Below are 27250 nucleotides of genomic sequence, written 5' to 3'. Positions count from 1 at the left end.
CTCGGATTTTATAATTAATTGTAGTGATTGAAAAATCCTTTCAATTTATTTGCTTTGTTCAACAATTTTGATGAATTAATTTCATGACTTGTAATCTTATCTCTGTTATTAATGTTGAGTTAGTTTGACTGTTAATATACCATATCGATCATTTTCTTAAATTACGTGCCGTTGCAACTTGCAAGTATTTAAAACAGAGAAAGTATATTCGATGAAGAAATTACGTGGAAGTATAAATTGTTGTTGTAAGTCTCGTAACTGTTACTTTAATACTTCATGTGTATTATTTACATAAAGATTTACAAAGAAGAACTGGGAGATAATTAGATAAGTCTCATGGATCTCTATATTTAGGAATTAGGATATCATCCTCTTTCTATCCCTGAGCAGCTACACTTAAGATTACAGAAGATAATCAAGCCAAAATCCTTAAAAGTGAACACTAATAACTCATACTATACAGCCATTAAACTCAGACTACCAGACTAGTACAGAATACGCTTAAGATTTTACACCATCACGACAGTTAAGATAAATACACGAAGCTCTTCACATTTTTCGGCCATGCCTGATCACAATAGAGGAAAAAGATGTAATAAGCACTGAAATCATACTAAGCAAATAGTAAAGATGGTACATGAGTCGTTCGGATAGAGTCAATTCGAGTCATATGTAGACTCGGCTTCCATTTTCAGATACAGGACAGGCTTAAACAGATATGTCGGGTCTAGTGACTCTAGTCTATGTCTAGAAACTACTACAAGATCCCTGCATAAGTTGAACATACCTGGAATCTAGAACCTTGGTTTGCAATTTTGACCGCGATGCTTGTCGATCAGCAATCTTAAGCTCATCGAACCCACGTTTACGAGCACGTAACTTTGATACAAGGGTCTTAAAATCTTGTTTCTCTTTAACACTAATCTCATTCATATCCTCATATTCCGAGATCTCTTGATCAGATAAACTAAGGGAAGCAATGATCATAACCAAGTTTAACTCAACAAGGAACGACGAATCTGGCCTTACTGAACACGCATTCTCATTTTCTTCTTCCATTTCCTGATTTTGTTCCTCTTGATCATAGTATAATTTCTCTGTTATTTCAGCCATTTTTATTACTGTTATCAATCTTCCTTAACACCTGAATATGTGAATTAAACTAATTTAAGTAAAATTCTCTTAGAAACATCTGGTTAAGAATAATTGACAAAGTCATAAATTTGTAAAATGTTGTTTAAGTTTCTTATTTCATTAAATTAAGGAAAATGAGCTTCAGCATGGAAAATTAAGTAGAAAATAGCAGTATTTTGTTTTTATGTAACATACTTTTGAAATTTACCCAGAAATTGATCAGATGCGATGCAAAAAACGAAAAAAGAAGATGAACGTGAAATTATAGCTGCCATTACCATGGATCATGATGCTGCTGAATGAAATCATAGTTACATGAATATTATAAATGAATCAAAATTATATGAAAAATTTCTGCAATTTTAAGACGATCATATATTTGATCACCTATGAATTATGAGAAAACAGAAATAGCAATAAATTGAAAACTTGTAATATAAAAAATGAATCAAAAGCTACAGAAAAGAAGAAATAATCAAGAATTCGAGATGAAAAAAAAGCGTACCTGAAATTGAGTTGAAAAGGAAATAACTGGTTAACCAATAAAAGAAAATAAGGAGTGAGAGCTCTGTTTTTTACGAAGTCCTCCAATAAGATTGAATAGTACTAAAGGATATTTTTATTTTATTTTTTTTTAAAAAAAAGGGTTTTTTCAAAACACCAAAAATATAGGTGTTGTAACTTTGGAGTAGCAAGTAACCTTGAATTTGGGAAAGTGGTGAGATTAGCAAACATTATACATAACATAATCCGTGAATGGTTGACTTAACAATTGAAGAAAATTGCGCCTCTGATTAAGACACATGTATGTACATAATCTGTTCCAAGGATCAAAGTTATGGGTATACACTGTCAATAACAACTACTCGTCTAGCCCTTGATTATAAATTGATTTGAATGGAATTTGAACCCCTAACCTCATATTATAAGGTGCTTTGATTACTCGCTTTTTAACTATGATAAACTTAATACGGAGTACTTGTTTGGTTGGTTGTAGTAAGTGGAAACTCCCATAATCTCAATATCCGTGAAATTGTAATTCATACCAAAAACTGTTTGGTTGGATGTAGAAATTTCTATTTCCAATGAAAAGTTCCAGGAAATATATAATTTAAACCTCCATTTTATGGGAAATATAGCTTTCTAGGATAATCACCATGACTATAAGGTGTTTTGACTACTCGTCTTTTACCACGACAAACTTAGAGTAATTTTTTATTTGATTAATTTTGCATTTGTTGTAAATTATCAATTTTAAAGTGTCGAAGAGTAAGTTATGTACTCCCTTCGTCCCTTAATTCAAAACCTCTTTTGGTTTTTGCGCGGGAATTAAAAAAAGTTGTAAATTCTTTAAAACTAATGATTAAAAGTACAAATGTGCATGTGCGGTTAGAGAGAGATAGAGAGAAAGAAAAAGTAGTTGAGAATCAATGAAAAGATAGAGAGAGAATGTGTTGGGAATTGACGTTAAAAGTACAAGAAAGTAAAGGAAAAAGATGACAATTCATGAAAAAATAGGATAATAATGTCAAAAAATACAACCTATTGGTTAAGCTATGGTTGAAGCCCAAATCGGTTTATATACTCTATCACGTCCTCTCACATGGGGTAGGAAGGGTGAATGAGGTTCGAACCCATGATTTTTGTGTCACGCTAACTCTTGATATCATGTTGATGGACCAACTCAACCAAAAACTTAAATTGATAGTTGAAGACTTGAAGCCTAATTCGGTTAATATACTATATCAATAATTCTTGAAAATAATATGAACTAGAAGATAAAAATTCTATTTAATAAAGTAAAAGAAAAAATCTACCCCAAAAAAATCTAATAATTGAAAAAGAGTCTGATACGACATCAATGGCTACCCTTGATTGCGGGGGTCCTAGTATATTGGCGAGATGACACTTCAACTTGTTTTGTTTGAGACATCAGATTATGTATGTATGTATGTCTCTATGTGTGTCATCCATTAATGGATTTAAGACACTTCTACTTTCACTACCATTTCTACTTTCATTTTTCCTCTTTTTTTTTTTTTTTTTTTTTTTTGTTTTAGCATTTTATTTTTCTAGTCAATTTTATTATTTTTTTTGTGGTCTAGGAAATTCGGCGTTGGCAAGCGAATCTCGATATGGATTGCCGCCCCTCGAAATAAGATACAAGCTTTAAACTTAGAACTACCCTTTTTTTCCCTAGTTTGGCAACAATACTATTGAGAGTATTCACAATTTTGATTCTTCAAAAAAAAAAAAAAAAAAAAAAAATCACAATTTTGATTGAAAAAAGATTGTTTTTCATTATTGATTGATTTTTTTAGAGTAAAATATAATTTAGAAACCCATTTCCCCCCCTAATTTTTAACCATTTTGAAGATCACAAGCTCAAGATTGTTTTTGTTTCTCTAAATTTCCCACTTACCTCTTTCCTCTGGTATGCTTTCTTCTTTCTCTACTTTTTACTGAATTTATGGAATTAAATATATATTCTTATCTGGGGTTTTCTTGTTTTTCAATATTTTGATTTGGGTTATTGTGATTTTGGAGTTGGATGAAGTAGTTGATAGTGTATTGCTACTGCATTTGATTGTGAGTTCAATTTAGGGTTGGGTGTGTTTTGAATTGCAGCTATTGGGAGAAGCATTATTGCTATGCTTTTTTTAACTTTTTAGTGTATTATCAATTTATCATGGCTCTTAAAGTTGTACTTGTATATGATTGCTTAATGCTAATGTCTGTTCTAATCAGCACTGGGGTAGCCAGTTTTGGCCAACTTTTGAGGTTTGATTGTGATTGTCTGAATGAAACATTTCACTGAAATTTCCTTTACTTGCTACTTGTGAACTTTGAAGAGTGGTAAGTGTGATTTTTTAAAGGAGAGTTGAATGAAAACAACCGCCTTGTATATGTCATGGCTTGTGATGGTTGTAATCATGGTTGTGGTGGAGTGAGATAGCTGGCTAATGCCCTTGTGAGGTTGCTTTTACGCGAACCAAGCTGTGAATTTTTCAATAGAGGTTATACCCTTGTAAGATAGGTTGTATGAGGTTAATCGATGCTTTTCCAATGAAGAATTTGATGAATTGCACAAGTAATGGCAACTTAATTCCTCCTGAGAGTAGTTTTCAACTTTTTACGTAGTATTTAAAATTTAGGAAGGAATCAATGCTATCTTAGGACCAAGGACTAAGGACTTGCCGTTTCTTTCTTTTACGAGGCTGATCATGGGACATCCATTGGTGCTTGAGCTTGATGTTAATCTCTTCTTTTTATCATCTCAAATTTTATTTTTGTTCAGTTAGAATGTAGCTTTAACTGTATCACACGGCTTAGGCTTTCAATGTTTTTCTTATTCCATGTGTATCTATCTATAAGAGACCACATTGATTTAATATCGCGCTGTATAACACACCTCTGCTAGTCTCCGGGCTTCTTTTTCTGGATTGGTTAGCTGATAATGACTTCTGGAACTTTTAAAACTTTTATATATTACAAAATCTTCTGTTGATTATAATCTTTTTGTTTTTTCAGAGAATGCTCTGATGAGGCTGATCTGTTCTGGTATAAGTGTTGTAACATTGAGGTGGGTACTGTGATGAGTGACTTAGCTCTACTGGCACTGTAAAGTCCTCTGTGGAGGCAATGGCTGCTAATGATCTAGAAGAGATCGAGATGGATAGTTCAGATTCTACATTGAAGCAGGAGGACTGCCCTAAGTTGGCTTCGCCAGTCATCTACGATTCGGTGAGAAGTCAGTTGCAAGGGGTTACAGAACATAATTGTACAGACACAATAGGAAGCAATGATTCAGAGCAATTTGGAATGAGAATTTCAGGGTTGGAGTTGTCTTATGCTGCCAATGCTGGCCTCCAGTCACCTGCACAAACAGGCCATGTAGGTAATAATTTAAAATTCGAAAATAACAAGGACCATATCTTAGATAGATCCAATTTTTCTAGTAGTAAAGATGCGGATTTGAAGAAGGGTCACTGGCCACACTTGTCTCAGATGGTAGCTGGCCCTAGGAATACAATACCTCGAAGAGATTCACTTTCAAGAGCTAAGGATAAGCTTATGGTTAGCATTAAAGAGAATTCTAGGAAAGGTGATATTGATGCGTGGAATATGAGGCATCTGAAGATCAAACACGTTGATGAGACAGGAAGAGTGTGCTCGGATGTATTGCATGGGAAGAATCTCAATACCGAAAGTGCATTGCTTCCTCAGGATGCTAGGTTGAGAATTTTATCCACATCAAGTTTCTCACATTTTTTTGGGAAGAAAAGTGCTAAGGGTAAAGGTGTCATTGATGGGCGGCTAGGAGATGAAATCAATCTGGACAATGATGGGCTTGATGGCAATTTTGAGAGTTATGGAAGGAGGTTAGCTACATCAGGCATGACTTCTGAAGACCAAATGCAGCCCTTGCTACGTTGCAGCAGTGGGATTGTAAATCATGATGGAGTTGACCTGAGAGAATGGCTTAAGCCTGGTTCTCGTGTGAAGAACAAAGCCGAAAGCCTTAATTTTTTCAAGCAAATTGCTGAGCTTGTAAATTCAGCACACTCTCAAGGTGCTGTCCTACAACAATTGCGGCCATCATATCTTGTTATAACTCCATCAAATGAGCTAAATTACATTGGCTCATCAACCCAGATGGATTTGCATGCTCCTAAATCCTTTGCTGGTTGCAAGAAAAGGCTCCCAGAAGAAGATATCAGTGCTTTCTGTACCTCTGATCTGAAGCAACAGAAAGTCGTGAAAGTCCACAATCATGCATTTTCAGCTTCCTTAGTAACTGGAGTTAGGACTGCTTCAGTTCGAGAAACTAAATATGATGTAGGTAGCTCATCTGTTTCTTATTATCCCAACAACAGGACTTTGAGCATGATGAGCCATGGGGTTACTGGGTTGGAGAAGTCTCCACTGACGAACCTCCAGCTGGAGGAGAAGTGGTATACTTGTCCTGAAGAGCTTGATGAGAAAGATTGTAAAGTTTCTTCAAATATTTATAATCTTGGAGTGCTGCTTTTTGAGGTGAGGAAACACAGAAATTATTATGTCACTCATTTGCATTTCAAAGAGCAATTTTGTGTGTGTGTGTGTGTGTGTGTGTGTGTGTTTTTTTTTTTTCTTTTCCTTGTAAAAACCTCTATTCCGTACTAAATAAATTGGTAAAAAGATGGATATGTTTTGTTTAGCCTTACCTAGTGTGGATAATCACTTGGTCCTTTTCTTTCAACTATTTTAATCACTCTAGGTCCCCTTCTACTATTTTCTTTTATTTCTTGCAGCAACTAGTCATATACGAAGTATGCTGTATGATTTACAAATTCAAGTGCATTATAATCATGTCTTGCCCTCCTCTATTATAGTTACATTAGTCAAATCACATGTTGTATAACATTTTGTCTATGTATTATGACTCTTTTCTAATTAAGTGCCTGTTTGGCTGGGCTTCTCAAAGTGCTTCTAAGGGGTAGAAGGAGAAACTTGGCCAAACATTGTGATTTACAAAAGCAATTTTAGCTTCTTGAGAAGCCCGCTGCAGAGTAAAGTATTCTGTAGGAGTAAAAGCTACTATTTGTAGCTTCTTGGTTCAGTTTCTCGGGGAGGAGTTTTAGGCCATTAAATGAAATTTTATGCAGACCAATATGCCCTCAAAAAAGTTAAAAATACCATATATCCTCTCATAATATTAGGCCCTCTGGTCTGTCTCTCTCTCCTCCATCTTTTGTCTCCATAGATTTGACCACAAGTCATGCTCTATATCCGCTGCTAAAACCTCGAAGCATTACTGTTCGCCAGCCTGGTGGAGATTGTGGTGGCGAAATTGGTGCACAAGCAGAAAACTATGTCATACCTATATGGGTTTGTGATCCTCCTAGAGGAAAAGGGAAAGTATTTTGGGACAGGGGTATCATTATAAAATAATGTTTTATGGAGCTTCATGCCTCAATCAATCAAACTAGAGTAACTTTGTGAAAGTGGTACAGAACTTCTCTCAACTTCACCTTCCCTTGCCTCATGAAATGCCCCTTTAGTTCCCCAAAATAATAATATATAAATAACAGCAGAACATCTCCACCTGAAACACGTCATTGCATATTTGTAAATTTCTTCGGCTTAGATCTTTGCTGTTGCGATAGAGGAGAGAAGTCATGTTAGTTACTGTTACATCTTGATGTACTTTTTTTTTTTTCTTTCTTTTTTGGCTGTGTGATCTTATTGAATTTCTTCTCTCTTAACAGTTGCTTTGTTCATTTGATTCGTTGGATACTCATTGTGCTGCAATGTTTGACATGCAAAATCGGATTCTGCCACCATTCTTTTTGTCTGAAAACCCAAAAGAAGCTGGATTTTGTCTTTGGCTCATCCATCCTAATCCATCATCTCGTCCAACAATAAGGTATCCCATTATGTAACCCCCTTGTTTTTATTCTGAACAAAGGTTGGTGTTAAAGATAATCATTTAAATTTTGTATATATAAGTTGAAATCTAGATTGCAGTACGTTATCATTTTATGCCATATATATATATATATATATATATATATATATATATATATATATATATATATATATATATAGACCATTAATCTTCCCCAAAATTTATAGTTATTTTGTGAAAACATCACTAGATCTATTATGTGTAAGATTATCATTCTGTGGTTATCTTTACAGTTGTCCACCAAAAAGTCACCTCTATTTGTGAATTGTGATTGACAAGATTGTCACAAAAATCATGACTTATGGCTATTATTATTGGACGGGGGAAGTAGTAGGAGTATGATGGCATTTTCCGCTATATGTTCTGGTATGCAAGTCATGTAATTGCTTCCTAAAAATTGCGTATAGTACTTCTGTTGGAATTGAGAAGTTCAATCCTAATTAGTTTGTTGGAATTGTGTGTGAGTGAGTGTGTGTGTGAGTGTGTCCATTAGTTCGATGATTCTTATCAAAGCTGTCGGCCAATTACAACGTATTAACCACTAATGCGCCTTTCTTTTATCAAATCTCATGTGTGTGTGTGCGCGCGCGCGCGTGCATGCGTGTGTGTTTGTTGGCAGTGAGGTGAAATTCTTTGACAAATTTCAGCAGGAGTTAAACAAGTTCATGGTTTTCTAGGATGGGTAGTTCAACCTGAGAAAATTGAATAAAGCACTATTTGTGCCTGTGCTTCTTTTGGGTATATGACATTGACACGTTCTGCTTGTGCATATTGTTGTTGACTAACTTGATGCTTTTGTGTTCATCTTGTGTGCTATGGACTTTTGGTGTAATATGTACCATTTGTCTGACTAATTTATCTTTTGTAACAGGGAGGTACTTCACTCTGACCTTTTTTGCGGATCCCAAGAGTTGAATGTTAGTGATGAATTGGCAGTGTTTACTGATGATGTTAATATGGCTGAGTCAGAGCTTCTGCTGGATTTTATTGTTTCTCTGAAAGAGAAGAAGCAGGACCATGCAATGAAATTAGTTGAAGATATTAGATGCATAGAAACTGATATAAAAGGGTTATTGGGGAAGCCTTCTTCTAGAGCATCCCCACTTTGTGCTAAAAGAGACTACAATCTTCAAGATTTTATCAAGTCTATTACTAGGTCGGGTAGTAATGAGGATAGATTAAGAGATGATATGTCACAGCTTGAGAAGGCTTACTTTTTACTGCGAAACCAAACTACTTCAAAAGATGGTGCTGGTAGAGAAGATAGAGACTTGTTGAAGAAGAGGGAAACTTGGTCTCAGATGCAAAAACAGAATGATTTGGTAAATATAAATCAGGAATCTGCATGTGGGTTGGATGTATTTTTTGAAGGACTGTGCAAATTTACTTGCTATAGTAAATTTGAGTTGCGTGGAACTCTAAGGAATGGTGATCTTTTAAACTCTGCTAATGTGATATGCTCTCTGAGCTTTGATCGTGATGAAGAATACATTGCTGTAGCTGGAGCATCCAAAAAAATCAAGATATTTGAGTATTCTGCTCTTGCAAATGATACTATTGATATCCACTATCCTGTGATTGAAATAGGAAATAAATCCAAGCTTAGCTGCATTTCATGGAACAGCTACATCCGGAACTATTTGGCTTCAACTGATTATGATGGTGTTGTCCAGGTGGCTACTCTTTGTTTTTTCTTCACTATGCATTTATACTTATAAAAGCTAATAAACATCACATGATGTTCAATTTCGATAAATGAAATTCAGGTGTGGGATGCAAGCACTGGCGTGTCATATTCACAGCACACTGAACATCAGAAAAGGGCTTGGTCAATTGACTTCTCACGAATTGACCCAACAATGTATGCCAGTGGGAGTGACGATTGCTCTGTGAAACTCTGGAGTACCAATGAAGTATTACTTCTTATTCCCCCCTCATATCTTTATGTATTGTTATGCTGAATCTGAGAGTATATGTTGCTTCTCTTTGCTAGGAACGTTTAATTATGACTATCTTTAACGTTGATAATCTTACTTTTTTTTGCAGAAAAGGTCAACCTGTACCATCTGGAGTCCTGCCAATGTCTGTTGTGTACAATTCTCCCCTTACTCTTCTCATCTATTGATGTTTGGTTCTGCTGACCACAAGATTTATGGCTATGATCTTCGGCACATGAGAATCCCTTGGTGTACATTAGCTGGTCATGAGAAGACTGTTAGCTATGTCAAATTCATGGATTCTGGAACTCTGGTTTCTGCTTCAACAGACAATACGTTAAAGCTCTGGGATCTTAACAGAACAAGTTTATCTGGCATGTCCTCAGATGCCTGTCATTTAACCTTTGGTGGTCATACTAATAAGAAGGTTTCCGCACTTATTCTTCCCAGTACATTTCTGATTGCCTCAGTCACTTCCTTAGTTTCCTTAATTATTTCTTCCGTCTTTGCAGCATTTTGTAGGCTTGGCTGTTTCGGATGGATACATAGCGTGTGGTTCAGAAAGCAATGAGGTATGTTAGTTTTAGGTATTTGGTGCCGTTTGATCTTTGATATACTTCCTCTGTTCCAAATTAGATGACACATTTTGACTTTTGACACTATTCTTAACTTTGCTTTGACTGACATATGTGAATTATAGATATTTAATCACAAAAACAGTCATGTGGGATCTTGTTAGATTCTTTTCAATGTGTACTTAATTAAAATTGAATATTTAGTATTTTTACAATAGTGTAATTAAAGATATATTTTATTGAATTTTTGCATCGATAAACGTGATAAAAGAAAGTGTCATCTAATTTGGAACTGTGGAAATACATTTTATATCGTCTTTATTAACACATTATAAACTGTGATCTTTATATCAGTTGCTTTAAATTTTCGTACTTCCTAATTGATGAAATTGCAATTTTGGCTTTGATTTTATTGTTAAAATTACTATCGCACTTTAATGAATGTGGTCAATGAAAATTGACTGATCAACTTTTCTAAATTTGCGGACCACTCCCCATAAAAAGAATAGCTGCTAGCATCATTGAGCATTATTTAGCTTCCGGGTTCTGACATAGAACAATCTCTTCAAGAACAACCTCATAGACAAAGTCAGTCCATGAGCAGTTCATCGTTGTTTTATGGGCACAATGGATGAATTCAAAACATAATGAAACATCCTGAGCTTGGAGTTGATTGCTTAGATATGAATCAGAGTACTTTTAGGGTAAGACAGGTGTATGCCTGTATGGTAAGACATGGTTGACTGTTCATATGAAAAAGGATGGCTTTTATAAATGCCCTTTTGCATAGAAGTGATTTAGCAATGTCAACTTTGAACGAGATTCAGGATAGCTTTAACTTTGATAGTCCCATGACTCCCATTGTATATTCATGTCTTATCCTTGAATTTTCAATAACAAATACATTAAATCTCAGTAGTTGGACTTTTCATATCTCGAGTCAGTATCTTTATGTGTTGAGAGTGATTTCTTTTTTTTTTTTTTTTTTTTTTTTTTTTTTTTTGTCTTCACTAGCTTGAATTGGTCTCTCTCTCTCCCTAGATTTTTAATGTTTCTACTTTCATTTGGAAAACTTTGAAGCATCTAAATGATGGTTTTCTCTTGGACCTTCATGCGTCATGTATCCATTGTTGTTCTACTTTTGCATAATGACTCAATATTTCTTTCCCTTGCAGGTTTTCACTTACTACAAATCCTTGCCAATGCCAATCACCTCTTACAAACTTAGTTCCATCAATCCTTTGTCTCAGCATGAGGTTAGGGAGGATGATGGACTTTTTGTATCAAGTGTCTGTTGGAGAAGCAAATCAAACACTGTCCTTGCTGCTAATTCAAGTGGAAGCATAAGGTTATTGCAACTGGTATAATTGATAAAATCCCGAATGCTTCTTCATTAGTGAGTGAATGAGTCCATATTGGGAATATGTTTGCTTGTCAGTGGTGGCATACTTTCTGAATAAATAGCAGCAAACAAGTCAAAAGAAGCTTGAGAATCAAGTTTCATTAGACAACCAATGGAAGAGATTCAGTTAAGGTCATAATTATAGCAAGGAGTCAGTAAAGATTAGCGAGGAGATGGGGGAGAAAAGATTGACTTCCTTTGGGTTTGGATGCTATCAGGCTGTAAGGTTTTCCATAAGATCTATCCATGACAAGTAAACTAGTTGCTCAAAGGAGATAAAGTAGTACTCTTGCTGGAGGCTTCCTGTACGGTGGCTGAGTTGGGATCCTTTCATCTCAGTTTTATAACTGGAAAATTGAGTAGCTATCTGATGTTGAATGCTTCTCTTTTCAATATCCAACAATATGAAAGGTCTCCTGTCATTTATTTTGATATTTCTTTCCAGAACACTGCTTGTTAGGGAGTGCTGTGTTCTTAAAGTTTTGGTCCTCTCTCTATTATTTACTGTCTCGGCCTGAGGATCATAGGATAGAAGAGACCTCTCTGGAAGTTGACATAGTAAACACAACAGAGAGCTTAACTTACATGTTCAATTGCATATCCACCGAACAGCTACTTTGAAAAGGATTTAAGATGCTCCAGTAAAATCAGCTGCCTGTTTTGCTATTTGCAGGCGCCCACAAGCTGTACCTTAGGTGTGTATGTTGATATGTTCTGTTTCCTGAAAGGAGACTTTTTTCTTGTGTTTCTATATCTATTCATTTTGAATGTTTATTTATTTACTCGGCAGGTTTCTGGGAAGGTTATAAGATGCTGTATTGAAGCTCTGGTAGGAAATTTACAAATTTGAACTATATATTACTGTAGCAGGTATTTATTTTCTGATTATTCATTTAAAGATTGGGTTTTCTTTTCCTACCTTTAAAAAATATTTTCTTAATATAGCTATAAATACTTTTTATCAAATTTATCTGTCTACAATCAACATTATCTTAATGCATGGGAAATGTGTAATGTCCATCTTATGGTCGAATATTATTTCTTCCCTGTCTGTATTTACATGGACATTATGTTATGAGATATTGCAATACTATAAATGATTACACAATAAAAGAAGGTCCTAGAAGGTTGCCAATGCCTTTACTGTTGAGCAGATTGCAAGCTTATTTTGCTTGTTACTACTCTTCCCTATTAGCGGCTATTTTTTGGGCAAAAGAAAGCATATTCTGTTGTTTCAGATACCTTATGCAAGAAGTAATTTGTGTGATTTTTAATTATAATTCAGAAATCAAACATTAAATATTTTTTTACTGTAACTAAAATGTAAAAGAATAAGTGAAGCTATGGTGATTGGTGAACTACTTTTTTCTTTTCCTACCTAATCTGTGCTTGTTCCAACATATAGAGCTACAGTGTTACCTATGTACTACCTTTTCTATTTACAGTGTGTGTAAATGTGTTTTGAGAACTAAAACAAAAATAAAACCAAAATATATTTAAAAAGATATATATTTTTAATAAATAGAAACCAAACTAATAGTATAAGCTTTGGCAACACACAGATTTGGCTGTGTTCTCTTGTTTGTCAAAAGATTTTTGGCGGCCTAGTAGCTTATTATAGCTCAGAATCTGATGCATGGCCTGACTTCCTCTGGATACGGGAATTTGTTAGAAGCATGTGGTTATCAGGTGTAAACTGCATACTACGTGAACAGCGTAAAAGTTGAGGTGGTCTTAGAGATTGTCCTTTTTGTGTTCCTGTGATACCAAAAAAAATAAATGATTTTCTTTATGTGCTGCCAGCAGAAACCTTTGATTTTTGACTCGAGTAAACTCCAAAGTTTTAATATTGATGAAATTCCATCATTAGTTTTTGTCCGTTAATAAATCATCATTCCAATGGTTGGACTCTCTTTTTTATTTTTTATTTTTTTTTATTTTTTTTTATATTACTTCAAAGTATTTTACTTTTAAGTTTTAACACTACGTTTATATGTGATGTAACTTATAAGCATCAATTCTGCCTTTCATGTTGTCAAATGTCATGGTCATATTTAATAATAATTCCTAAGATAATGCAACGATTTAAGCTGATTTATGTTATTAACAGTGTTGCGCTCTCTTGTGACTCGAGTTTTAGTTTCGTTTCCTTCTTTCTTTGCATCATTCCCCCCACCCCCCCCCCCCTCTCCTCTTTGTTTTTTTTATGGTCCAGTGAATATATGTTTGGTGGGAGAAATCATTGACATATGGTGCTAAGTGTAAGCGTACCTGGGAATTTATTTGCTTTTGAATGTGGTAATCCACTATTTAATGAAAGCCTCTTTTTTGTATTATCGTCAGGAATTGGATTCTTCCTTTCCGTGATAGATAGAAGAGGATCATCTGCAGTTGTCGCATGATCATCTCCAGACAGAGAAGCTGCTTCACTGCCAGATTCTGAGGCATCTTTGATATTAGATGTACATTTTTCCCTCTCTATGACTCGAAATGCAAACATCTGAAATGGGATTTCTGAAACAGGATATGGCTCATTGCTCAGCCAAGAAGAAAATTTCTTTAGAAACCCTGACTCAATATCATAGTAATCAATATAAGGAACAGGGGTATCTGGGTGGCTGTAGTCTGAGTTCATCATGAGGAACCTTGTGATATAACGAAGTATCCTGCAAATGGATGAGAAAGTTGGCCGCTGATCTGGATCAGTATGCCAACATCTCTTTATAAAATTTGTCATATATTTAGGGCAGTGGTGTGGAAAGAGTGGCCTTTCCCCAACCCTAATGTTTCGGCTCGTCTTTTCTCCTTGAAGATGGGAGTCTTCAAATGGGACTTTTCCTGTGAGAAGTTCAAAACAGATCATACCAAAGCTGTACACATCAGACTTCTCTGTGTACTTTGTATAATCAGTTGCACCTTTTGACTCTTCTTGTTCTGTTAAGACTTCTGGGGCATGCCAGATGAATGATAGTTCCTCACTTGGGTTTGACTTATTCTGAGAGTGCCTTGTCACTGATGTTAGACCAAATCTTGTAACTTTTACATGGATAAATCCCTCTGAAGAAATATTTCTGACTTCAGCAAGAATGTTTGAAGGTTTTAAATCTCCATGATATATTTTTTTTGAGTGAAGATACTCCATGCCTCTTGCTATCTGAAGCATTATGTCTAGTGCAACAGGAAGAGCTAGTGGAATGCGTTTCCTCGGGCCATAAAATTCCTTAACATGGATACTGAGATTCCTGCTCATTTGCTCTGTGACCAAGAAACACTCTTTCTTTTCATCATCCATGAAACCACAAAGAAATTGTAGTATATTTGGGTGGGAAAGCGATAATAGTTGAGATAATTCCGGAATTAAAGGCTCTATGTCTCCTTTGATATGTCGAAGAACAAAGGTTTCACCCAACCAAAAGATTTCTTTGTATTCGCCTCCATTTCCCAGCCTTTTTCTCACTTCGTAGTCTTTTGAATTCAGCAAGACTGAGCATGGTAAGAGCTTTCCATTCAAGGACCCTGCCTCGTCCAGATTCTTCAAGAGAAGATTCATGAGCTGTTGACCGTACTTTGTTGATCTAGGGCTTTCAGGTATTTTCTTTTGCTGGATTATCTAGTAAAATCCATCGATCTTCCTTCCAGACTTCATCAATCCGATTGCAGATTTCTTCAGTAACCACATATTGTTTCCCGAATTTCCATTGAAAAAGCTTTGGTTCATTCCATTCATTTTGATATTTCCTTGACCACACGAGTCTCCTTTTATTGATCTGATCATTATCCCAGCTGGATAATTCTCCGGCTGTTTCTATTGCTTCAATAACAATCGGAATGCAGCAAAGAAGGTTATGAATATGGAATTCTATACTGTCTCGATTTTGGTATAACGTTATGGCTTTGGCCCACCAATTCTTGCTTTCGAAGCAGTTTCTAACGTATGCCTCAGCTTCTCGCAGTATCTTGTAGAGCTCCTTGAAGGGTTGTTCAAGGACTTTCCATTTTTTATGCTTCTCTTCAAATCTTAAGTTGCTTCTCATTTCATCTGCAATTGTCTCATATGCCAAGGTAAATGCATCAAGGAGAAAACAGCATTGCCTTTTATTGATTTGAATGTGATGTTGGAATACCATCAACGCTTTCAGACTCCCTAGAACTTCACCAACCTGCCGGAATTGCTCCATTCCTATATGATTTCAACAGGCTGATAATATGTACGAGTTTTGTGTTAGCATGAAATGGGTGTGTGATGTGTGATGTTGGAACTTGAATAGAGTTATTTATAGTTAGTTCCTAGGTATTGAAAAGATTATATACCCTTGTATCTTATTGCTATAATTTGACAGATGTTTCTGATGACACTGTGTCTGTCAAACTGGCTTCGAATGATTCGAATGAAATCTTAAAAAATTTCAGCCAAACTGCTGAATATACATGTATACAAGCTTCCTGTATCTCTTACCAACTTTCTACTGAAACAGGTAAAGATGAATTGGCCTTGGAAGAGTTGCAACTGTCTTTTTCCAGAATAACAGCAAGATTATAAACCAGAATTTGTCAGTTAAAGCTACCTGGGTTTCATGCAGATACAAAATTGAAGCTTACCTGCATAATTTCTTTCTTCCAAATTTTGGGATCTTTCCTCTGATTCTAATTTTAGCAATGCACCACCTACCCTCAACCTTGTTGCTGCTTTCATTGCTGAATTTCAGCCAAAGACATGGATAGAAAATAGTTTCTATATATACCTTTCTAACTTGCATTTTTAGCATTAGTAGGATCGAAGACCTTCGATAATTCAATTCATGCTCAAATTATAGAATACCAAACATATAATCTATATACATTACAGACATTATGTACTCTCTATATATGTTGATTCATTTTTTAAAATTAGTGATTTGTATTGAAGTTATCATTTGTATGGAAGTTATTGCTCTCATGTTAGTCAACTCAATCCAGCACGGTTAAAGACACTTCTTTACATTAGACATCAAAAGACATGCGAATGTACAAAAAATAAGACTATATTCCAAAACTAATACAACCACATCTCCTTAGTTTTTGAAAATTTTGTATTTATATAAATTCGAAGACTCGTTTAATAATTTTCTTTGTTTAGAATTTATATAGAAATGAGGTTAGAGTTTATTTAGAATTTATAAATTTAGACGGGCCATTTGAATTGAACATAGGCTAAAACGCCTAAAAGTCAGATCTTGCAATGATGGGAGTGATGTGGAAAGGGGTTAATGGTGAACTGGTGGTTATAACTAAAAGAAGAAACATCAAGGCCCCAAACCAAGTTTTGTGGCCTGTAATTTTCTACATATGCTGACTTTGCAATTTAGATGTCGGGCTGTATTATTTTAAGGAGAAAAATTTATACTCCGTACATACTCAAAATTGATTGGTGGTCTGTCATATTCACACAATAAAAAATTAAAAATAAAAAATAAAAATGATATTGATCTCCTTGGGTTGAGCAACTCCAATTCTCCAAGCCTTTCCTAGTTTGCCCCATAAATTCTAATGAATAATTTTTTTTTGACAGGAATTGAATAATTTAAGTGGTCAATATGTAAGTAAATTATGATCTCATTGGGTTGAGCAACTCCAAAGATGAGGCCTATCACCAAATTGGAGGGCGAGTACGGGAATTTCCATGATTCATTTACAGTAACGAGTGTTAAAAGATTTAAAACAGTTATCTAATACATTATATTGAAATCACTATTATAATGCGTTTCATTCATAAAGAAAAATTGAAATATCTCTCGTTCAAGAACAAATCAAATGTCATTTTATACACTTAATAATATATATGGGCCGGGGAGACAATTGAACATTTGAGTTTCACTATTAAAGCTTTAAAGGTTGAAAATAAAAAGTAATTACGAATAGTTTTTAAACTCAAGTTCAATCTCACCAATGGAGATGACCTAAGGTTAATAGTTAAAGAAGATTTATAGTCAATCACTCAATACTCGTATTTTGAATAAAAGAAATAATTAATAAACTGGTAAAAAAATTTCCATTTGTATATTTATTACCAAAGCAAAAAAAAATACGTAGTAAGGTCCCGTTTTCTTCAACTTATTTTTGCTGAATTGATATTATTTTAACTGAAACAAAATTATATTTGCTGAACTTAAATTATTTTTACTGAACTTAAATTAATTTTATTGAATTGAAATTATTTTTGCTGAACTGAAATCATTTTTACTGATTTTCTATTATAATTCTTCTTTAAAAAAACTGAATTTTACTAAACTGAACTTATTTTTACTGAACTGAAATTATTTTTACTGAACTGAACTTATTTTTACTGAATTGAAATTATTTTTACTTAATACTCCCTCCGTTTCAATATGATAGTCCCATATGTAATCAATCACATAAAATAGAAAAGAAGAATATTTGAATCTAACATTAAAGTTAGAAACAATTTATAAATAGTTTTGTCTTATATAAATTGTTTTGATTTTTTTAGGAAACCGTCAACCATAATGACATAATTTAAGGGAATAATTTCTTTACTTAGAGTCATGTCATAAATTCACAATCAATTAACTTAACCAATTATTAATATGGATAAAATAGGAAATAAAAGCTAAGTTAAAAGTGGAGTATATTCAATATGGGTAGATTTTTTTAAAACACCTAAAATAGTATATGAGACTAACAAATTGAAACGGTGGGAGTATTATTTTGTTAAGTGAAGAGAAAAGGGCCTAAGTATATGATAGCCTAATAGGTGATCAATCTGACCATAGCAAGCTCCAAGCGACAGATTAAACATCTACTATTACTCAACTACCAATACAATGTTTAGATCATCTTAGCACCACTAAATTTCTAAACAGTGCTAACTAATAATTGAACATCCCATAGACTTAAATTAATTTATTAATTTTTATCTTGATTTATAGTCTAGTTTATTTTAATACAACCGTTAAGTTATCTCAACTCCACAAGCCACTCGTGTTATTAAAAGTCTTTACTTTACCTGATAACAACACTTAAAGTAACATCTGTAATATTCCTAACGCAAAAATATAAACCTTTCTATACAACAAAGGTTTTTTTACTAAGCTTTCAAAAGTTAGGTAGAAAATATAAATTTCTTCCCCAAGGGGTGTATCACTCAATTTAGTTGGACAGATGGACACCAAAAATCACGAGCCTTGGTATCTCCACAAGATATTAATTGTAGGGCAAGATAACATAATGTCCACAAAAAACATACACAAATTGGCTATATAAACTAGATCATATTTCATGCATGTAAACTATACTAGAAGAGAGATCAAGTAGTGTAAGAGTAGTAAGGAGAAAGAAAATACATACAATATGGAGCGAGTAGGAACTAGGCAACAACATAGTAACAGTGTAAATGGGCAGCAAGGAGGGCAGCAATGGCAGATGCATTTCTTTCAAATGCCAGTCCATTACCCCAAGTATAGTCGAGCCGACTACGAGGCCATGCCTGAATGGAGGCTTGATTGCTTGCTTACTCAGTATGGACTGCCTGTTTCGGGTGATTTAGCTCACAAGAGAAAGTTTGCCATGGGTGCTTTCCTGTGGTAGATTTCGTCCCTAATTAGTGTTCGTGTTCGTTTTCATATTCTCCTTGAGTCATTTGAGATTTTCGGTTTAATAATTAACTATGTAGTAGAGTAGAGTTTCATCCTTGTGTCACGTTTGAGTCGATGTTGGTTGTGTTACTAGCAATTTTCCGAATCTAGAGAATGATAAATGAATTTGCAATTACTATTTAAATGTGTGCTAAGGTAGCTGCTACGGAGTAGCTATTATATGTTTCTTACCAAGTTACCAGCCATTATTGATCGGAAATACGCACCTTAGCTTTACTGTATTTTTGGACTTGTAAACATGGTATGCCTAGGCCGCTAGGCAACTATATTGTACGTGGATGGATCTCGTGAAATATATGTGCCTTTTTAGGTGCATAAGTGCTTAACAGCATATTACAAGTCAAATGTACAATAAATTAAATTTTAAAAATTATTAGTAAAATCAATGTCATTTTAAATGTGATATGGAGTATTAATAATTATGAGCACGTATAAGCTTTTTAAGTAAAACCAATTATGGAGTAATACCAATTAATCTGATCAAATAAAACAATTATCGACGACATACATTATATAACTAAGGGTTTGTTCTCTTCAGCTTAATTTCAGTTTAGTTCAGCTCCAATCAGTTCAGTTCGGTTCAATTCCTAATTTTCTTCTCTCATAAAATATTCAGTTCAATTCAGTTTAATTCAGCTCAGCCCAGTCCAGTAAATCAGAACAGACCCTAACTTAACGTCTCAACATTGAACGAGATTAAACTACGGAATATTATGGTACTTATGGAGTATTTCGCTCATGTATTTTTCAACTTTACCCTCACTAAATACACCGTACGATTTTAAGTTAACGAAAGACGATATTTAGCCATAAAAATAAACCAAAGGTTGTGTTAGTTGAGTAACAGTAACGCTAATTAATCACAAAATTGGCAATGATTACTCCCTGTTGTTTATGTTCAGTTCACACACCCCCGTCACTTTCATCATTATTTTCTTTGGGTTTCCCTCTCTTTTCAAAAGCTCTTCCGCGCCAGAGAGAGAGTAAAGTGAGAGTGAGACACTAAACCAAACCCCCCAAAAAACCCTAAATATTTTCCGGCGAAAAATTCTGGAAAAATGCCTCGAGAAATCATCACTCTTCAAGTCGGACAATGTGGAAATCAAATTGGCATGGAGTTCTGGAAACAGCTTTGTCTTGAACACGGTATCAGTAAAGATGGCATTCTCGAAGATTTTGCAACTCAGGTTTCCCCCTTTTTTTAATTTTTTTTTTCCATTTTCTTTTATTTTTAGGGTTTTTGTTGATTGAAATGAGAAATTGATTTTATATGTTTGTAATTTTTCATGAGATGATAGGAAATTATTGGGTTTGTTGATTTTACTTTTTTGCCTTGGCTTTTCTTCTTTTGTTGTTGAATTAAACAATTGAATTTCATTCGTGATTTGATTTGGAAAAAACTGTCTGTGTTTAGTTGGTGGATCATTCTATATTTAGCTGTTAAAGTTAGGGTTTATGGGAATTGCCTGTTTGTATAATTTAAGAATTGAGTATTGTAATTGGGAATTTGATAGGCTGGTGCTTATCATGTTTATTATCATCATTAACAACCACCAAAGCCTAATTCCCAATACGATGGTTCGGATGATTGAACCCCTTTTTATTTTTGTTGGAGTGTGCTTTCAGCATTTGTGTGTCAAATAGTTATGTGTAGCTAAAGGCACTGCTATTTCTTCGGTATTAGTGTATGGATTAGAGCAGCGCATAATTTTGTCGGGATGTTAGTCATTTGACCATGAAATGAAAGGTGTTGAAGGTTGTTCATTTACAGCCATGGATACTGGAAGTGAAATGAGAAGTTTGATTAAGTTATTGATTTGGTGTATCTTTAATCAGTATTCTGGTAATTAATATCCTTTAAGCAGTTTTTAAATTTGGAACCTTTCTCATGTTTTACTTAGTGTGCGTGCTTCACCAATCGATAGGTTATTCATCATGTATAGAAATTAATCATTTCTTTTATTTTTGTCGGGCTTGTGTAAGTGATTAAGTCCTACTTTGAAAATTTTGGTGAAGTGCTTTAGTATGTAACTTTATTGGGCTTATGTTCTACTCCAACGTTTGACAAGTGATTTTGGTAGATAACCTTACTATATGATATTCTTTTTGGACTTGTTGCACGATATGAAGGTATCACTGGATGCCGGGATTATTTGAGCCCGTTGGTGATATGCCCCAACTCTTGGCTCATAGAAGTGCTCTGTATAGGATAGGTCATATGTATTTTGTGATCTCTCTTTTGGTCAAGGAAGAGTATGCAGGTTAATTTCTGAGTATTGAAGTTTATTGGATATTTGGGTGTATGTATACGTCATGATGGTGAAGCAGTGAACTGCTCAACTTATTATCTCTATCGCTATATTGTCTATACGGAATGATAACTTTTGGTTCATGTAGCCGACCCCACTTATGAGATTAAGGCTTTGATTGACTGACTATATAGTCTATGTTTTTACATATCTGTATTGACTATATAGTCTATGTTTTCACATGTCTGTTTCAACCATTTTAATTATTGTTGTTGGTCTGCTATATCTGTATCAGACTATATAGTCTGTTGTGTCTTGTGTATAGTTTATTTAAGAAAATTGTGTGCTGTTTGCATGGATTATCTGCAGGGAGGCGACAGGAAAGATGTGTTTTTCTACCAAGCTGATGACCAGCACTATATACCACGGGCATTACTTATTGATTTGGAGCCTAGAGTAATTAATGGTATACAAAATAGTGAATACCGAAATCTCTACAATCATGAAAATGTTTTCGTTGCAGATCATGGAGGAGGTGCTGGAAACAACTGGGCCAGTGGATACCACCAGGTATATCTCTGATGTAAATCTCATTTTTAATCATCCTGTAGTCCTGTACTATTGATTTCAAGCTACTTATTTAAGGTTATCCATTTTTTTTGGCTAAATTTTTCTCCGGTCTCTTTAAAGTATCCTGTCCTATCTTCTTGTAAGAAAGCTTTGTGGATATACTGTTGTCTTTAGTAAACAAAACCGACATCCTCAATGATCAATTGGATTGGGTTGGGGACAGGACATCTTGCTTTTATTCAGGGATATTGTAAATCACATAAAGTGTTTCAATCAAAGCTTGAATCTATTATTGTCAAAACTGACACCATTACATATAATCTTTAAGAGTGAAGGGTGGTATATATGATTGCCTCTATTACAGAACATAAATGTTCTTAGCTGGTTGTCATACTAAAGGTCGGTCTGAGTGATCAAGAGGCAAATAATTATCGCTTTTGGTTCGATTGAACAAGGGGATATGCAAAGTAATGTGAATGATGTAGGCTAGTGTATTGGTCTCCTGTATGTTGATATTGGATTGGTTCTACATTTGATGTAGACTTGTTGCACATTCAGGGAAAGAATGTTGAAGAGGACATCATGGACATGATCGATAGAGAAGCAGATGGAAGTGATAGTCTTGAAGGCTTTGTTTTATGCCATTCGATTGCTGGAGGAACAGGGTCAGGTCAGAAATATTCTAATTGTGCACCTTTAGAATATATTGCTTTCTTCTGCCTGCTGCTATAAAAGTGGGGATGTTGTATATATTTTTCTGGGTTCCTCTGAAGGCATTGAAGCTTTAAATATATATACTTGTGAATTGGAATAGATAAGGTCATTAAGGTTTAAAGCAATGGAGTATTGAGCATTGATGTGCCTTAAAATTGCATGAAGTGTGGCTGGAATTAGATTTATACTGTGCATGGCATTGTGTGACCTAAACTCATTCGCACTCTTTTTTTTTTACAGGTATGGGTTCATATCTGCTGGAAACCCTGAATGATCGCTACAGCAAAAAACTAGTTCAGACATATAGTGTGTTTCCTAATCAGATGGAAACGAGTGATGTTGTGGTGCAGCCGTACAACTCTTTATTGACACTTAAGCGTCTGACACTCAATGCAGACTGTGTTGTTGTTTTGGATAATACTGCATTAAACAGAATTGCAGTGGAACGACTTCATCTATCAAATCCTACTTTCGCTCAGACCAATTCACTGGTATCTACTGTAATGTCTGCCAGCACTACCACATTGCGGTATCCAGGGTATATGAACAATGATTTGGTTGGTCTTCTTGCTTCTTTGATTCCTACACCCAGATGCCATTTTCTTATGACTGGATATACTCCGCTTACGGTTGAGCGCCAGGTAATGTCAAGTATATGTGAACCTGATCTTTGTTTTTATTTCCTGGAAATCTAAGTCACAAATATATTTCTTTCTTTTTTTTTTTTTTTTAATATATATGGATAGCTTTATACAAGTGTGAATGGAGTCTAGGATTAAGAGCTCTGGCTGTTCAATTTATGGCTAACTTTGCTTCTAATTTGTTTCAGGCAAATTTAATTCGAAAAACTACTGTACTAGATGTCATGAGAAGGCTTCTTCAGGCATGTTTTGTTTTGACAATTGTATTATGATTCTATTAAAAGTTGTTTCAGGCAAATTTAATTCGAAAAGCTTTTTTTTTTTTTTTTTTTTTTTTTTTTTTTTTTTTCTGTAAGAAATTAAAATATACTATAATCAACGAATGTAAAGTTTTTTTGTAAATGGTTTAATTGTTACGGTGTTTTATTCTGCAGACTAAGAATATTATGGTTTCTTCTTATGCTCGAACCAAAGAAGCTAGTCAAGCAAAGTATATATCAATCTTAAACATCATTCAAGGTGAAGTGGACCCAACCCAGGTACTAAAAGTTTTGTTGCTGATAATGTAATTTTTTCTGGAGTAATTATAAGTCTTTGAGGTTTCCTGATGCATTATTTTTCAGTTGCCTGAGAACTTGTAAAGCCTGCTTATTCAGATGTGCACACTCTGTCATTATGGCTCTCACTTAATTCACACACATGGTGGTGACTATTTATAACGAGTTTACTTTGTAATGTGCCATTAACCATGTATGAAGTTGTTCTTATAGTTTGAAAAGTTTTATCAGGTGTGTATTCATTAATTAATCATGGGACTTGGGCAATTTAGTAAGTTTAATAAGTTTTTGACTTATAGAAAGAGGGATAAAATTTTAGAACAAAGGGAGTAATACGAAAAGCTATTACTTCAATATTTTGTCGTAGTTGTTTATATTAGGTGGTTACTTTTTATATAAGATTAAGAACTTGTTCTCTTCAAGTTATTTGAGACATGTATTACGAGTACTTATTCTTGTTGTAACCAGACTACATCATACGAGAATACCTATTTTAGTTGAAGAGGGCAAGTTCTAACTTCTAAGTTAGAAGGTGTGTTTATTAGATATATTGATGTAGGGGTAATAGACAGTAAACTAAACAAAAAGTGGCTAATTGAACATTAGCTGAGGATTAGGTGGAGTGTTTAGCAGCATATACATCCGTTCTATAGTATTATTAATGCCGTTGTTCTTATTTAGAATGGACCACTGGTACCTTTTGTGCCAGTTAAGGATAAATGAATGGGTACACCCCTCATTTTTAGTCTTTTCTGTTTCCCCAAGTTCATAAAACTGTTCATTTTAATTAATGTCATGTTGAACATAGATCAGATAAGACCCATTACTAGTAGCTGTGATGAAAGAATTGGTGTGACGTAATGGTTTTGAAATATATGGAGACTTAGGGACTATCCTTTTCTATTTAATTACTGAACCTAGTAGAGGTTTTGCTGCATGGTGCAAGAGGCATTTTCTTTGAGAAAGTCTAGTTGAAGGTCTTAGGCTTCTCCTAAAGCCTGTTTCATAACACAGGCGGCTACGAACAAAAAATCTCTATGGGACATGAGCTCAAATGGAGAAATGTTTCCCGTGCAAACAGATATTATTTCTGCATAGTTCAAACTCAAATAACAAACTGTAAATATTGCTATTTTCCAAATGTAAGGTTAATCTTTTGAAGTACAACGGAACCTGATGTTTTTTTTTTTCTTGATCAGGTTCATGAAAGCTTGCAGCGTATTCGTGAAAGAAAGCTGGTCAATTTCATTGAGTGGGGTCCTGCCAGCATTCAGGTTATTTTTTTACTGGAAAATACATATATAATCAAGGCACTTTGCAATATTCTAATTGGTCTTCTTGTCCTGCAAAATATTCCACTTTCAGGTTGCTCTGTCCAGGAAATCACCATATGTCCAGACAGCACATAGGGTAAAATTTCAGTTTTTACTGAATCTTTCTTTCTTTTTTTTTTTTTTCCGCCCATCTTTAGAATCTATGGTTGTCTGAAAAAGAGGTTTATTTTTTTGTCTTTCTAGATTTAGACCATCTTTTGTTGCTCCAGATATGAGCAAGTGTTATAGAAGCTTAATACATTTCTTTGTGTAAGTGATTGAGAGAGAATCTCTCTTTTTATTGTACTTGCTAGGTAAGTGGTCTCATGTTGGCAAGCCACACTAGCATCCGTCATCTCTTTAGCAAGTGCTTAAGTCAGTACGAGAAATTGAGGAAGAAGCAAGCTTTCCTGGACAACTATCGAAAATTTCCAATGTTTGCTGTAAGTAGCAGTGGCTTGTCTTTAATGTGATATAAACCTTTGATTTTTTTACATCATTCCATGGTTATCAGTTTGTCAATATTTTTCATTTGCTTTTGTATCTTGTTTTTTCATCATCTTTCACAATCTGTGCTTCTGCCTTCTTGGGTTGATTTGGAATCTTATTGAACTCAGTTGATTATTGTTGTCTGCCAATAAGGCTTGCTGTAATAACCTCTTTGCCTTTCATTATCAATACTTTTGTGCTTACGACCAGAATTAGCTTCCTGGATCACGAGTCAGGATTGAACTAAATCCTGGCCATCATACAGACTCTTTTAGGGCATAGGCTCATACTTCTATCTCTTTCATTACTAGATTCATAATTTCCTTTGTGCACTTCCTGTATCCGATTTGTGTTTGATGTGATATGGAGCTGTCACTGTTCTTTTTTTTTTTTTCCTGATAAATAAATGCCCGTATCTTTGGCAGCCTAATTTATAGGCATTTCTTTGTGTGCTCTTGTTCTTTGCTACAGTATGAGGTAGTTATTGTTTGGCTAAATTTCTACTTCTATAAAAACAAAATTAGCTAAAAGTATGCAATCATCTATTCTGATTCCAAGTTAACCATACCATATTAGTAAGATTTGTTTGACTTTTGATGTAATACCTACAGGACAATGATTTATCTGAATTTGACGAATCAAGAGACATAATTGAGAGTTTGGTGGATGAATACAAGGCATGTGAATCCCCAGATTACATCAAATGGGGAATGGAGGTAATGTACTTATATACATGATTTAGAAATAGCTCTGTCCTGTCTGTTGCCCATCATAAATTTATTGATAAACTTGTTTTTCAGGATCCTGACCACCTTATGACTGGGGAAGGCAGCGGTGCAGGAATGGTAGATCCAAACTTGGCTGTGTGAGGCAGACAGAGGCTTTACTTTCATAGTTCCATTGTAATCTTCATTTAATATCTTATGTTTAGATCAGCTTTATCCGACTTTGATGTGTATAATCTAATTATCAGTTTTTGCCATCATATATGTATAGAAATATAGTACACTTTTGACGTTTGTAGCCTCTCATGGTTTTAACTTTTCTTAATAGTATCCACTTTAAGCCGAGCCCAAGTGCTAGCTGAGCCAAATTGAGACATTTACATGACTCATGAATGTTGAACCTCCAGCGTAGAGCTTGCATGAATTTGACAGAATTGAAAGTTGATATGTTAATTGTGTTGGCCATAGAGACTATATGACAGCATTTGAGCCTCAGGATCTATATTGGCCATTTGAGTAAAAACTTAGACTGTCACACCGGCCTAACTTGACATTTGAGAAGCTCATCCGGAACACACCTAATCACACTTTGAACCTGAAATCCTGAATCACCTAAATTGACAGAGGGGTAATAGTGTTTAGAGTAGCAAACACCAATGTTGGTATAATTTAAACAACAAATGTACTTATGTAAGGTATGCATAGACAATGGTATGGTAAATAGGTAAGTATTTTGTAAACTGTTAAAGGGAACCTGGCACCTTAGTAGGACTTTGGGATGTCTGAATAGTGATTAGAACTTCGCTTTTCGTGATTGTACAATAGATTTTCGAAATAGCCA

At 34.6% G+C, this 27250-nt stretch overlaps 3 protein-coding genes and 1 pseudogene across 5 annotated transcripts; 2 read left to right on the top strand and 2 right to left on the bottom strand.

Annotated features, from left to right (window-relative positions):
* Nucleotides 1-261: 261 nt before the first annotated feature.
* On the bottom strand, nucleotides 262-1938 carry LOC145585775 (uncharacterized). Its single transcript, XM_081642491.1, has 3 exons — nucleotides 1640-1938; nucleotides 788-1144; nucleotides 262-568 (listed from the first exon to the last, which is right to left on the bottom strand). The coding sequence occupies exons 2-3, from the start codon at nucleotides 1111-1113 to the stop codon at nucleotides 550-552; spliced, it is 345 nt and encodes a 114-aa protein (XP_081498617.1). The 5' UTR covers nucleotides 1114-1144; nucleotides 1640-1938; the 3' UTR covers nucleotides 262-549.
* Nucleotides 1939-2978: 1040 nt separating this feature from the next.
* Nucleotides 2979-16255, top strand: LOC145586841 (protein SUPPRESSOR OF PHYA-105 1-like). Of its 3 annotated transcripts, XM_081643780.1 has the most exons (11): nucleotides 2979-3075; nucleotides 3240-3568; nucleotides 4666-6171; nucleotides 7386-7543; nucleotides 8457-9258; nucleotides 9352-9498; nucleotides 9632-9949; nucleotides 10035-10094; nucleotides 11273-12194; nucleotides 12290-12369; nucleotides 13843-15922. In XM_081643780.1, exons 3-9 carry the CDS (start codon nucleotides 4777-4779, stop codon nucleotides 11462-11464), a joined length of 3072 nt encoding a protein of 1023 aa, XP_081499906.1. In that variant the 5' UTR covers nucleotides 2979-3075; nucleotides 3240-3568; nucleotides 4666-4776; the 3' UTR covers nucleotides 11465-12194; nucleotides 12290-12369; nucleotides 13843-15922. The 3 variants fall into 3 exon arrangements, with proteins under 3 accessions (XP_081499906.1, XP_081499907.1, XP_081499908.1); XM_081643781.1 differs by lacking the exons at nucleotides 2979-3075; nucleotides 13843-15922 and adding an exon at nucleotides 15975-16255 and having other exon boundaries at nucleotides 3146-3568; XM_081643782.1 differs by lacking the exons at nucleotides 2979-3075; nucleotides 3240-3568 and having other exon boundaries at nucleotides 4901-5032; nucleotides 5143-6171.
* On the bottom strand, nucleotides 13115-15677 carry LOC145584478 (light-sensor Protein kinase-like; annotated as a pseudogene).
* Nucleotides 16256-20007: 3752 nt separating the features above from the next.
* On the top strand, nucleotides 20008-26699 carry LOC145586840 (tubulin gamma-1 chain). Its single transcript, XM_081643779.1, has 11 exons — nucleotides 20008-20338; nucleotides 21770-21970; nucleotides 22529-22640; nucleotides 22925-23325; nucleotides 23514-23567; nucleotides 23760-23864; nucleotides 25082-25156; nucleotides 25248-25292; nucleotides 25510-25638; nucleotides 26296-26400; nucleotides 26485-26699. The coding sequence occupies exons 1-11, from the start codon at nucleotides 20210-20212 to the stop codon at nucleotides 26551-26553; spliced, it is 1425 nt and encodes a 474-aa protein (XP_081499905.1). The 5' UTR covers nucleotides 20008-20209; the 3' UTR covers nucleotides 26554-26699.
* Nucleotides 26700-27250: the final 551 nt, after the last annotated feature.

Source organism: Chenopodium album, chromosome 16, assembly GCF_948465745.1.
Source record: "Chenopodium album chromosome 16, dcCheAlbu1.1, whole genome shotgun sequence".
Lineage (NCBI taxonomy): Eukaryota > Viridiplantae > Streptophyta > Magnoliopsida > Caryophyllales > Amaranthaceae > Chenopodium > Chenopodium album.
Note: the sequence above shows the minus strand (reverse complement) of the source record. Positions and strands in the feature narration are given on the sequence as shown.

Coding starts and splice junctions, on each gene's coding strand:
- LOC145585775 (XM_081642491.1), bottom strand. CDS start 1,113: ATGGCTGAAATAACAGAGAAATTATACTATGATCAAGAGGAACAAAAT.
- LOC145586841 (XM_081643781.1), top strand. CDS start 4,777: ATGGCTGCTAATGATCTAGAAGAGATCGAGATGGATAGTTCAGATTCT. Junction 9,259..9,351: donor ATTATGATGGTGTTGTCCAG/GTGGCTACTCTT, acceptor AATGAAATTCAG/GTGTGGGATGCAAGCACTGG. Junction 9,950..10,034: donor GTGGTCATACTAATAAGAAG/GTTTCCGCACTT, acceptor CCGTCTTTGCAG/CATTTTGTAGGCTTGGCTGT.
- LOC145586840 (XM_081643779.1), top strand. CDS start 20,210: ATGCCTCGAGAAATCATCACTCTTCAAGTCGGACAATGTGGAAATCAA. Junction 20,339..21,769: donor TCGAAGATTTTGCAACTCAG/GTTTCCCCCTTT, acceptor GATTATCTGCAG/GGAGGCGACAGGAAAGATGT. Junction 25,157..25,247: donor GGGGTCCTGCCAGCATTCAG/GTTATTTTTTTA, acceptor TTCCACTTTCAG/GTTGCTCTGTCCAGGAAATC.